Source organism: Trachemys scripta, chromosome 15 (assembly GCF_013100865.1).
Source record: "Trachemys scripta elegans isolate TJP31775 chromosome 15, CAS_Tse_1.0, whole genome shotgun sequence".
NCBI lineage: Eukaryota > Metazoa > Chordata > Testudines > Emydidae > Trachemys > Trachemys scripta.
In genome coordinates this window covers 17,833,069-17,845,907 of record NC_048312.1, presented here as the reverse complement: position 1 = coordinate 17,845,907, position 12,839 = coordinate 17,833,069, and the positions used below count along the sequence as shown (strand labels likewise).

The 12,839-nt window shown below is 40.0% G+C and overlaps 1 protein-coding gene across 9 annotated transcripts in view; it reads left to right on the top strand.

Moving 5' to 3' along the window:
- Positions 1-8,545, top strand: part of PPM1F (protein phosphatase, Mg2+/Mn2+ dependent 1F) — a 45,802-nt gene extending 37,257 nt beyond the window's left edge. For 2 of the 9 annotated variants that reach the window (XM_034791424.1, XM_034791423.1), the window contains exon 7: positions 99-1,628. In XM_034791424.1, the coding sequence (XP_034647315.1) occupies positions 99-496 (398 nt within the window). In that variant the 3' untranslated portion in view covers positions 497-1,628. Of the gene's footprint in view, positions 1-98; positions 1,629-3,198; positions 3,350-7,492 lie in introns of those variants that run through there. The other 7 variants (XR_004648285.1, XR_004648283.1, XR_004648286.1 and 4 more) reach the window with 7 other exon arrangements.
- Positions 8,546-12,839: the final 4,294 nt, after the last annotated feature.

Sequence of the window (12,839 nt, the reverse complement as noted above, 5' to 3'; positions counted from 1 at the left end):
AAGAAACCATTGCAATGCTGGGAATCATAGAAACAATTGGCTGGTGAGGAGAAAATGGCTCATATTGAAGTCATCAGATTTGTATCTTTTCTTGTTAGGTGATATATATCAGAAGCCCTATATCTCTGGAAATGCAGATGGTAATTCATTTGAGCTGACAGGTTCTGAAGATTACTTGCTCCTGGCCTGCGATGGATTCTTTGATGCCATTAGACCATATGACGTGGTGGATCTGGTCCTAGATCACTTAAAGCAAAACAAAGGAGATGGTCTCAAGGCAGCAGAGAGACTGGTGTCTGCAGCAAAGGAAAATGGATCCAGTGATAACATCACTGTCTTGGTGGTCTTCTTAAGGGATCCCCAAGACATCTTGGCAGACTGCTTGAGAGACCCTAAAAGCCTCAGTGTTGATGAGGGTGCAGAGGATTCACCCTTTAACTTTTTCAGCTCTGAGATGAACAATCAGAGCGACAGCCACACGACGACAAAATCTTAACTCACATATGTTCCACAAAATAAATTTTCTTTCCATTGAAGAAGCCTCTAGTAGGATGGGTAAAATGTCAGGAATAAGGTGACCAAAAGTCCACAAAGAAAAATGTCAGAGCTCATCTTACTATATCCATTGTCCCCTCTTCCCCTGAAACAGCTGAGCAGGCTGGAAGACTTGTGCAGCTACTTCTTCCCTGGAAATAGTTTTAAAGTGTTTGCCAGATTGCCAGTTCATGTCCCTCTTGTCCTGGAGGTGGTAAGGAACGTATAAGCTAATGGAGGAGAATACTTATTTGTATTATGCTTATTTGGGTTCTGCTTTAATTTAAAATAGTGCTTAAAACAGAAAGCTAACATGCACATAGTTAATTGTAATGTTACCTATTTTGGGGTGGGGTGGGGAAAGCCATCATCAAAGAGAAGCTTTTTACTGCACACTATCTCTATGAACAGGTTCAGTATTCTAGAGGATTAGGTGTCCAGGAGTGGGAACTTGTGTTCTTCCTTATATATCCTCAGAGACCTCTCAACTTCATCATTTGGTACCAAAGACAACATTGTGAAAGAGGGTGATGTAATATAAACCTCATCCTTTTAAAGAGCAATTTAACTTTTTGCATTTATGGGGAAAATAAAATGAAACACTTAAGGAGGGAAACTAGGAATATCCCAAACAGAAGAAGCAATTTGTAGTTAGTTACTTTCTGGCATGGTCTGGTAATCAATTTAATTGACTGATATGGAAAGACTAACTATAGAGTAAGGGTGAATTATTTCTGTGACACAAACACCCTTTATTAGCTCTTTGGTAACCTGAAAAGAGAGGACACTTGCTGACTGTGTTTGAAAGGGGTCCATAGAAATTGTGTGTGTATATGCTCTGCCAATTCAATAGGCCCTGTACTTGCCACGTCCTTTTTTATGGTTCGCTATAAACAAAGTGAAGTATTTTATTTTTTTATTTTTTATAAAGTTTTTGAGTATTTACTGAATGTTATGATTGTGGGAACTTTTTTTGCAGTGTTACTGTATTTTGTTGTGGGGGTTTTTTTATTTAAATAATTAGGATTTTTAAAATGTACACTTTTGTTGTCTGGCTTTAAAAACTGGCCACCTTCAAGTGCCTTTAACCTTTCCCATCCTTTTCTGAAACATTTGTTTTCTATCAAATTCAGGTGACAGTGTTCTAGTTATGTTTTTAAAATTTGATTTAATTAATATAAATATTTTAATGCACTTACAGCTCTTTCATTTTTTTGTGAATGACTGAGCAGGAACTATGTTCCGAGAACATCTTGTTTTTCTGTGTTGCCAAACTTTGTGTTGATTGTGAGACTCCTGATATTTAGTGTTTTCTTAAAGGCCCCAGCTAGCTGGCCTCAGGTTATTTACCTGAGAATCTTTGATTTCGTTTAAAAAAAATTTCTAACCCTCAGTTTTGTAGAGGAAAACAAACCCTGTGTGCTCCAGTACCATTGTGCAGATGTTCAATAAAAAGAACCCCAAGTGTTTAATTTAAAAAAAAAAAAGTTGGGTCTGACTCCTGGTTGCTTGATGTTTGGCAATACTGCATTTATGATATATATTTGATACAGTAACTTTCTGAGGAGGTGAGTTGAGAACACGTGCTAGAGAACCACGTGACCGGTATATAACATGCCTGGGTGCAAGCATGCAGAATGTGTGCATATATAATTGCATTGCTTAGCAGGTAGTAGACTCATGACAGTCACGATCAGTGCTGCTGGAGCCGCTAGTCTGATTCTGTCACTGTTCCCATCACCGTGACGCTTTCTGTATTAGCAGGATCTGAGAGCTGTATTGCAAATTTATTTTATAACTTTTGTATCTGAACAGGAAAAGCAGCCCATCAGGTGGTGGGATTGTAACATCACTTTTGACTTTGGCACACTGTTGTCATATAGCAGTCCTGTTGGTTAAAATACCCTGAATATTTTAAATCGGAAATGTTTTAAGGGGAGTAAATGTCTATGGAAAATTGAGATTTGTCTTAGCTTAATCAGATAGCAGCCTTAAAATAATGAGGTGGGGCGAGGAGGCAGAGCAGCACTGATTGTGCTCATGCTATGATAAGCTGTCAGCTAACACAAGATAATTCAATTATCCAAGTGATTTATTTGTCAGGTTACCCCAAAAGATGGTACAATTCAACATGGTAACTCCCTTTGTAGGGGGTGGGGGAATATTCCACCACCTAGTAACTCTGACAATGGCTCTGTTATTGTATTATGGAAAGGCAGTAACCTCTCCATAGTTAAGGTTGAAACCCATTTTTCTGTTATAAAGAGAAATTTTGCTAACCTTCTAAACTGCTTGGGAGAAGCTTTCTCTTACTGCAAGTGAGCTAGGTAAGGTGGTAGGTCAGAGGGAATTTTTTGTGCCAAATCTGGCTGTTCAGTTTTGGAGACTTCCCTGATTATAAGAATAATTCAGTGAATCTTTGTCATATCCTACCTCTAGAATGATGCAACCCAGAAACTTCGGCTTAGGTTTGTTTTCAGGGGTTTTGGTGACCAGTAGTGCATTTTGGCATCTTGAAGAGACAGGTCCCCATATGGAGAAATAGAACTTTCTGTCTGTGTCTTATGGACCTCTCAGGTTCACTGTTACTTTTCTCAAAACCAGGATAGCTTATAGAGGTGGTGTAAGATTTGGAAGATTCATAAAGTTGCTGTTTTGTTTCAGAACTCCGCCAGCATTTCAAAGATATGGAGGGAAGCAGGCAGACTTTAAAAGCCAAGCCCTTTGTCCTACCTTTCTGTTATAAACTTCTGCCTGGTAACGCTGCCAAAATTAAACAAATCCACCTGAAACTTCTGACTGAGCTCCTTGCCAGGTGAGAATATCTTAACCAACTATCAAGTGACTAAGACATGATATTTTTCAGATATGGGAGCTAAAATGAGTACTATCCCTATTGTGCTATTAATTTTCATATTTAAACTCCCTTTAAAAATGAAACTAATTGCAGAATTTCTAGTCTGCCTCAACAAATGGCTGCAGAATCCCGGAATCTTTCTGTGGAACTTAAGTTCAGCTTCCGGGACTAAACACGCTCTTGAAATAGAAATGGGTCTATCATCCATGAGTGTACTAGAAAACTAGTATAATTGTCTGTCTGATCAAGAGAAGTACTGGACATGACACACTTTAGATACTGGTAGCAGAGTTCAAATGGGCACCATCAACTTAAAAATCACATTTGTCTGAAATTTATTTTTTTACCTTCATGTGTTAAGGTTACTATAACCTGAGCAAGACGGGGGCAGGGAAGAGAATATAGTCTTTATTTTGTCAGTCTGTTTCTGCATTTAACAGCAATTTATATACTGTTTCCTCTGTGTAGTCAGTCAGACTTCCCTGATTCTGGGGGTCTTTTACATAGCAATAGTAAAGGCGGGGAAAGTGATGTGAAACCACAAAAATTGGCTGAGGGACTCAGGGCAGATGTAGTACCTGAAACTACTTTTCATCTGACTAGATTTCAAGTTGGATTGTGTCCCTTTTAAGAAGTAGTTTAGAGTAACCAAGCACTAAAATACAGTAGTCTTTAAAAACAATGCAACACACACTTAAAAGCCTCATCTTCTGTTAGATGAAAACCTGCTTTTTTTCATGATACTTAGATATGGTACAAGTCTCCCTTGTGCTTGAACAACTCAGTTCTAATCCTTTTTACTTTTATTCTTTAGTCCTCGAAAGAAATGTAAAATAAATTAATAAATCAAATGTTCTGGGTCTAACCTAAACAAAAGGACCAGAAATTCATAACTCATGGTTGTAAACAAGGAGAGTTGTTCAAGGGAAAAGGACTCCTGTCACAGCCTGTTAATGTCTGTTTGACACGTAGATTTTTGTAGAACCTTTGAGAGCTAGAGAGAGAGATAGAGGCAGAGCAATTTTTAGAACAGTGGGGGAAGGGGAATTAAGTAAAATCTACCCTCTAACAGTGACAGAGGAATGAAAGAGAGCATGCAAGACAGGAACACATTTAAGTGTTATTAGTGCCTATTTTAAAAAGGAAGTGGGCTGGAAAATAGAGCTACAAATGTCAGTTTCTTATGGAGAAATATCAAGTTCTGGAAGAAATTAAAAACACTTTTAAAATGGCAGAACGAGAGTGATGACCTTGTCTTATAATAGTGAGGTGTGGGGTCAGGAATGGGATCAGAGTAAAAGCATCCTGGGTGATTTCTGTGACCTTGCTCAGTATTGTTGTGTCCTTAGAGGTTCATGCTGATAAGTGGAATTCTTCTAAACATATTGCATGCAAGGGAACTAGGCTGAGATTTACAGTTCTGTGTACACAGGTTATTGGCTATCACACAGTTGCTGCTGTAAGTAAATGCCATGAAGTGTTAATGAATTGATACTGCTGGTTGGATCTGATAGGATGAGTAATTGGCATGGAGTTGTTTCAGCAGAGTTGGCAGTTGAATAGTGTTAATCACAGTGATGACTTTAATAGCATTTAATAGACACTTATCTGAATTCAGATCAGATGATATATTGCTTTAAAAAAAAAAAAAAAAGCATTCCCAGTGCTATTAGCATTATATGGTAGAAAGACACTAAAATTGCCAGAAGAAAGTTGTGGGTTTTGTTTTTTGTCTTTCTTCCCCTGTTTGAGAAGTGCTTGCTTTCTGGGTTTTGGTTATAGGTCTGCTGCACTTTCCATTAGAAACCTGTGCTTTCACTTGATATTTTAATAAAAGAACAGTTTTGAGCTGAAACTTAGCAGCCACCTCCCACAAATCCTAAAAGGAACTTTCCAAAACAGAGATGCTATTAAAGACTACCAAGGCAATACAGGTGTTTTTTAAATATGTATTAGACAATAGGTCTTGGCTCCTAAGGTGTCACTAGAGATTGCTTAAATCACATACAAGTCTATGAAGGGTATATATTGAAGGATTGTTTCAGTTGAAGCTTCTTAAGATTAAAAAAGCTATGTTAAAAGGAAATTCAAGGTCTGACTTGACAGACAAAAGCTAGGAAAATTGGAGTCAAGGTTGCTACTCCATTCTTAGCACTTAAATGCCACCGTGATGGGTGTTCTACAAACGCTGAAAGATTAATGGATCACTGTGCACAGTGTGAGGTTATGTATTGCCACATGTGTTGTATTTGAGTAAAAGCAAATGCTTCTGGGGATGTGTGGGGGAAATGTCAGCCTTAACTGAATTTTTCTGATCCTTGTTAGTCTAACACTTGAAGACTGCAGATGGTTTTTATATATCTAGATCGCTGTTAGTTAAATTTGGATTAAAACTTCTGTTCATACTTACAGGTGCCTTTAGGCACTAGTGCAGTATCCTAGTCACAGTGTGCTAGGCAATCTACTAACACAGAATAACAGCCTCTTTGCAGTTGTTCATAAGTTTGGACTCGTTTCTTTTGGGTTGAAATTTCCCAGGCTTTATCTCTGCCCAAAAATTAGTGTTTGGAAAACTAATGCAAAATCATTTAAACTGTACTGAATATTTAATGGTTTTCCCCATGCATCTATTATGTGTATATCTTTTCGATTGGGTTGTGAACAGGAAGGGCAGTTGTGACCTCCCACCGCTTTCTTTCTGGTTAAGTGGAGGAGGTGATCCCAAAAATTCCTGTTGTAACAGTGTCCTGGTCTGGAGAAGGGTGAAAACTACTGCTCTGAAGCAGCCATTTGGTTGGCAGAATGCTACCATTGGAAGGTCTGTGCTACAAACCAGAACCCCATTTCTACCAAAAGGGTTATAACTTGTAGCATGGACAAGACTAGGTTAGTCCCATCCACACTATAAGCTTGAATTTTGGTTCAGTGCAGCATTTTAAAGTCACTGTTTTCATGAGACCCTCTGAAAAGAAGAAACCCATGCAAGCACCCTAAGTTGTTCTGCAGTTCTAGTTTTGTGTGGGTTTTCCAAGCTGTGCACATTCCTGCCGAGATTGTTTACTTTCCTGTGCACCAGCAACAAAAGACAGCTGTGTTGGCAGCATAGGAAATTTTGCAAAATGCAACGTTTGTCAAAAAAAAGGAGGACATAATCAATAGAGAGAAAAAATGTTTTCAAGCTTCTTGGAATACAAACAATGGAATACAAAAAATCCAAGCTAGAAAAAAGTTGGCAGCGCACTGTCTGAACATATCTTAGTTAAGGAAACAACTGTTTTAAGCTAACACATTTTGTCTGCTTTATTTTATTGACGGGTTCATGTCTTGTTGCTGATATTTCTTTATGCTAAAAAGTACATAAGACAAATATTTAACTTGCTGAGGACTGTTTCTGCATTTGTCCTAGTTAAAACATGATTTACCAGAGCTTTCTGCTTTCTCAAGTCATGAGCCATATTGCACCAAATCTCAACAACACTTTAATATCACTAGTAGTGGCTTTTTTGTGATGATAACTCATGCATTTGGCCAGCCTAGTGACACTGCTCTATATTGTCATACTGAAGACCCTAGTATCTCCTCCCCTGGTGGATTGATCTCCAAGGCCTAGCAAGATATGGGAGGTAATGCACTCAGCTCCTAGGGTTTTGTGTCATTCAGCAGTGACCTAGTTAAGGTGTGACTTTTTTTGCCAGTTGTGAAGGGAGTATTGTCCATTCCTTGGTCAAAAGGATGGTGTCCTTTAGGACTCCAAGGATAAGGGAGACATAGCTAGAAAACAAGAAGGATCTTAAGGGCTTCTGAGGGGGATCCCCCAATGCAATCCATTTGTGTAGTTGCCTCTGCATATTGTCCTTTTCTAGCTGTCTAATGTGACTCTAGTTATTGCTATGCTATTTATTAATGATGCTGTTTGCTCTAGGGTTTGAGCAATATAGTATATAAAATATGTCCTCCTTCTTTGCTAAAGATTCTCTGTGATGGGAGGAAATGTTATACTAGTATAAACAATGCATCTATTTTTACCTTTAGTTCTAGAGATCTAAGTCTGCCTCTTATCCCTTCCTCATTTTTCCTTTTCCTCCCACTTCTCCCTTGCAGCTCCTCATCTAGAAAGGAAGAATTTTCTTCCTTTGGAACCAGCATCAAAGTTTGTGTGTGACTCAGACAATAAACTCCACCTGAATTGTTGGCTCAGTGCAGATGCCCTGTATAATTTTGTCCAGTCTGATTCAAATTCCTCTGGAAAAATACAGATCTGTGGTCTGATGCTGCAAATAAGCCTATGGCATTGGAAACATAGGAAATGCCATACAGAGTATACAGGACTAGATGACCCACTGGTTTGATGTTGCTGACACTGGCCAGTACCAGATGCTTCAGAGGACGACTTTAATCTCCTATTGTGCCATAACCTGCCAATAGAGGATGCTTCATCTTAAATCCAGACAGTTAGAGCTGCTTGTGCCTGTAGTATGGGGGTTTATATTACTTAACTTCTATCCTTGTCTGGGACACGCCTTGCTATCACCCTGCCTGGAGAGGAATCACACTTGTTTCCAACCATTTTACACTGGTTTGAAAGGAGAATTATTTGCCTCCTCAGTTCTTCCTTTGTTCCCCACCCCAAGTGAACAAAAAAGAAAGACAATCTGATACCTATACTTTGTACTTTGAGTGACTGGTCAAACTTCTCATCCAAGACATTTCTCCAGTGTTAGGTATATAATATAATGTAAGCACAGTATCAGACATCTCGCAGTAATGTTAGACTTTTGTAACCATTTGTATTGATTGAAAATGCACACAATTATGATCAGTATTAAAATAGTTTTTGAGTACACAACTATTGCTTTATTCTAGCAACCTCCTCTCAGCATGTTGGCTAATGAACCTTGGATGAAAACAAGAAGGGCCGATTATTCGAAATAAGGGATCTGTTGTGTCATTTAAACATAGTCCTCGCTTATTTATCTTGACTGTTACTGTGCACTTGCAATTCTGAGCAGAGAGGCTGCGATACAGCAGGTTTTGTAAGCTGTGGCTTAAGCAGTTATCCAGTATTTTAAGACTTTCTTTCCTATTTAGGCTGACTGGTTACTTGTGCATGAGCTGTAAACCTGTTATTAAACATGCTATGCATATTGTATATTCACTTGTTCTAACAGTGCTTGTGTGTGTTGTTAGGATGCTACATTGCCTTATATATTTAAGTGTATTGCATGAAGTTTAATTGTTTTTATATTGTCACTTTTGTATTCACATAGTGCCTCAAGTATCTATTTGCTTATTGCAAGAAATGTACATTGTTTCAAAACAGTGATTGAGTAGCAAAGGGAGTAGGGGCAAGAGATTCCCTTACTGTAGGACGTGTTTTGAAGTGTTAATAAATTGCAAGGATCCAAAGACTTTGTTATTCGTTTCTTCATTTTAATCACAGAAGTGCCTTAAAAACACATGGGCCATATGACTAACTTCCAAGATCATGTTTTTCCATTTTAGGCTGGCAAATACAGCTTAGTCTTGTCAGAATTTTTCAGTAGGCTTTCTACTGGAAAAGATTGCTGGAGTTCTAGAAGGAAAGAACCCTTGCAGTACCTAGGAGGAAAGAACTTTTTCAGCACAGAACAACAGGTTTGAAGGTGAAAGTGTGGGGGGAACAAAAACCTCCCTTTAATGGGGGGCATAGGATAGGAGCAGGAGTGAGGGGGAAATACGGAGATGAGGTGGAGGGGTGCACAGTTGACTCCAGGCTGGGAAAAGGCATCCCAATAGTTGCTGCTGCTGCTGTTCCTAAGGCAGTGGCAGCTGGTGCCCTGTGGGCCTCAACCTCCCCTCAGTTACTTGTAACCTGTGCATGAATGCACCCTGTCCTGTCCCCCACACCACTTTAGCTGGCACATGTGTTCCTGCCTCTTCCCTGGGGATATCTCTGCTGGGACTTGCGGTGGCTGGTCTGGACTGGGTCAGGGAGTCCTACCTGCTCTCTGGCAGCCAGCCTGATCTTGTGTCCTTTGGCTCCTTCCCCCCCCCCATTCCTATGCATACAGGTCTGGAAATATACCCAGGTCCCACTCTTCTGCCCCCAAAATACCTTGCAGAGGTGAAACATGCATCTGCCTCCAGTATTTCCATTGCAGGAATGATAGCTCCCTCAGTTCCATCACCTGTGAATGAAAGGGGACTATTGTGAAGACCACCATAAAGTTGCCTTCAAAAATATAACTAGCAGCCCTTTGACTTGAGAATAGTGGTTTTGAAAATCTCTCTTACAATGAACATGGCTAATGGAAAAAAAAATCCAATAATTTAATATGGTGCGCTTTTAAAATATTTCGTTACTGAGGATACCCTAAAACCAAAGTGTCAAACTTTGTCTTCAGGTATATGCCATTCTATTCTAATTCATTGGCTCATTATGTGTTTCCTTTGCTTCTCTATATCCTGGAGTTAGCAACACAAACTACACGCAGGATTGAGTTGGCCCAGTGGCTAATGTTCTGCAGTGCCAGGGAAATGGGTAACTATTTGAAAACGGCTGACACTTTGTACAGCTTGGCGCATTCTAAAAGCAAAGTAATTGCTCTTCAGAAGTATCATTGAGCTAGAAGTAAGACAGCCCTGGCGGGCGATGGCTTAGCAGTATCTAGAGGGATGGGGATACATTTGCATTAACCCTTAGGAAACTGGTGAATACCCAGACCTAGATTGGAGAATCTCTGCCTTAGGATATTAGGCAGCTTGTGATCCACCAAGCCTTTGCCTGACTGTTCCTGCTTTTACAGGATCCAAGTAAATCCATAATCTAGAGCAGTGGCAGTTCATTGACAGCTGTAGAAGGGGTTGCTATTAGTAAAGAATCCATGTACAACTTGCATTCACTTTATATGTCCTGCACATCCCCATTGCTCCCTGGCAATGGGTGTCAAAAGGACCTATCTCCTCCCTAAGGACTTGAGTCCATTGCCACTGCGATCAGATACGGACTTCAAGGAGAGCTGGATTGTATCTTGGTACTGAAGTTCCATCTTGTCATTGTATTGGTTCTCCTCACTGGTACCTGGCTTCAGCTGTCCCAGAGTTTGTTGCTTTGCAGCTAGGCAGAGTGAATCACCAGCGTTTGTTCTCAAGTCATCTACTAGGGGGCCCGTGACCATCCCTTTCCACAGCTCTTCCTGGCCAAGTGTCTTCACCCAACCTCTTCCCTGTGGTACAAGGCAATGACAAAGCTAATCAGCTACACCTATGTACTGCTGGGGAACTCAAGCAAGAAGCAATGTTCAAAATAAAGTACAAGAGAATACGGTGGGTTTTGATCTAATATACATTAAGTAGGTGTAGCTGGATGTGGGTACCCATGCGGACTAGCTCCAGCAAACCAAACAAAAGTTGACCAGGGCAATGGGCTAGTGGATAGTATTACACCTTGTCATGTGTAAGATGTTCATCAATCCTAATGTTTTCCTGCTTAGGGACATTATACCTCAGCCAAGAGCCGGCCTCCCAGCCCAGTAGACGGACTTGAACTAGCAGGGCTCAAGTTAGTGCACTAAAAATAGTGTGGATGTTGCCGCTTGAGCTGCAGTTCATGCTCTCAAGCCCATCTGACCAACTCAAGTTGTTCCATCCACACTAGTTTTCGTGCACTAGCTCAAGCCCCACTAGCCCAAGTCTGTCTATCCAGGCCAGGAGGCACTCTCCCAGCTGCAGTGTAGACATTCCCTTGAAGAAGTGATTTTCAATCTTTCTTCATTTGCAGACCACTACAAAATTTCAAATGGAGGCATGGACCCCTTTGGAAGTCTTAGATAAAAGTCTGCAGACCTCCGGGGGTCCACAGACCACCGGTTGAAAACCACTGTTCTAATAAGTCAGCGTGCTGAGCAGATGGGAGAGAGTTTAATTATCCATTAGAATGGGCAGAATGTTTAAAATGGGGCAGCAGCTATTTAAACATCAAATGAGAGAGCACTCATAAATGTTCTAAATATGCCTGGGAAAACATCAACTTGCTCATGTTATACAAGCATTTATGGTACGTTTTTCCCCTTGAGGAGAGTCTTTCATTCTGAATAAGCCAGAAAGCAATTATTCTAACTCCACTGTTTGTAATGGAGCAGATTAGCTACAATATTTGAGTATGAAGTTTTGAGATTCTATTTTCCTGATCCTAAAATAGATTCTACTGTCATGTAAAAGGATGTACTTTCCAAATCACGCTCTGGGCAGCATAGCAAATACCTCCAGGAAACTGTTACATAAGGTAACCTACACTCCTGTCACTTTCTGGCATTCAATATGATTTTTCTCTCTTGCTTTTTCCAAAAATTTATTATCTATCTATCTATATGAAAAAGCTCTGAGTTTCTACTTCCCACTTAATGGAGTCAGATTTTTAATATCTGCCCTCTTGTTCTCTAGCAATCTTTTTAGTGGAGTAACAACAACAAATGCTGGCTCATAGTAAAATGCACTTTACAAGCATCAATGACTTAGGCTTCTGAATGCTGGCTATGAATGGCAAAACTCCCTTTGACTTCAACAGAGCCAGGATTTTACTGGGGGGTGGGGAGGGACTAAAGCTATAAAATGATTTATTTGGTATTTTTTCAACATTGACTGGGCTGTTTAGGTGACGTTTATTCTTAATGCCTGGTTTTCTTGACTTAATTACTTCTGTGTTCCTAATTGCAGCTGAAGAACGATCATCATTAAAATCAAAAGGCTGAAGGCAATGGAATAAATCAATAGTTTCCAGGGGCCTTGCAGAAGTCAATGGCAGACATTCGTATCCTGAGGAACAAGGCCTCTGATATGCAGGAGAGACAGATGCTGCAGGCATCTGTGCGTTCCTTTCCTTTAGGTTTATGTTTGTTTCCTGCCTGTAGAGGGCTCTCTGTTACCTTTTGGCAAAAGAGTTCTGAAAAAGGTTTTTGGTGGTGCCCGCTGGCACTATTAACAAACAAGCAGCCAATGTTGCATTCCTGCTTTTTTTTGCCTTGTCTCTGGAAGCTTGAAATGTGAAATGTTTTCATAGTACATTAATACCTGTCATTAATGCCTGTGTGGTTTATTGTGCTAAGTATACTTGTGAGTGCAGTAAGCCTGCCACTGACACGATTAAAAAAAAAAAAAAAGCATAGAAAGGCACAATCTAGTAGTTTGGACCCTACCTTTAAATTAGGTTCTGTAGAGCCTTAAAACCCCAGGGCCATCCAGTCCTGTTTCCATCAGTGGCCAATACCAGTTGCTTCAGAAAAGTGGACAAAAAAACCTGCATTTGGAAGGGAGGGGATAACCTGTCCCAGGGAAAGTTTTTTCCTAATTCCCATTAATTAAAGGTTGGTTTAAGCCCTGAAGCACAAGGGTTATATCCCTCTGAAAATTCTTTTGTTGGTGTTTTGTGCTTTTCCTGTAAACAGGCGTGTCCAGCGTTGATAGTAATATC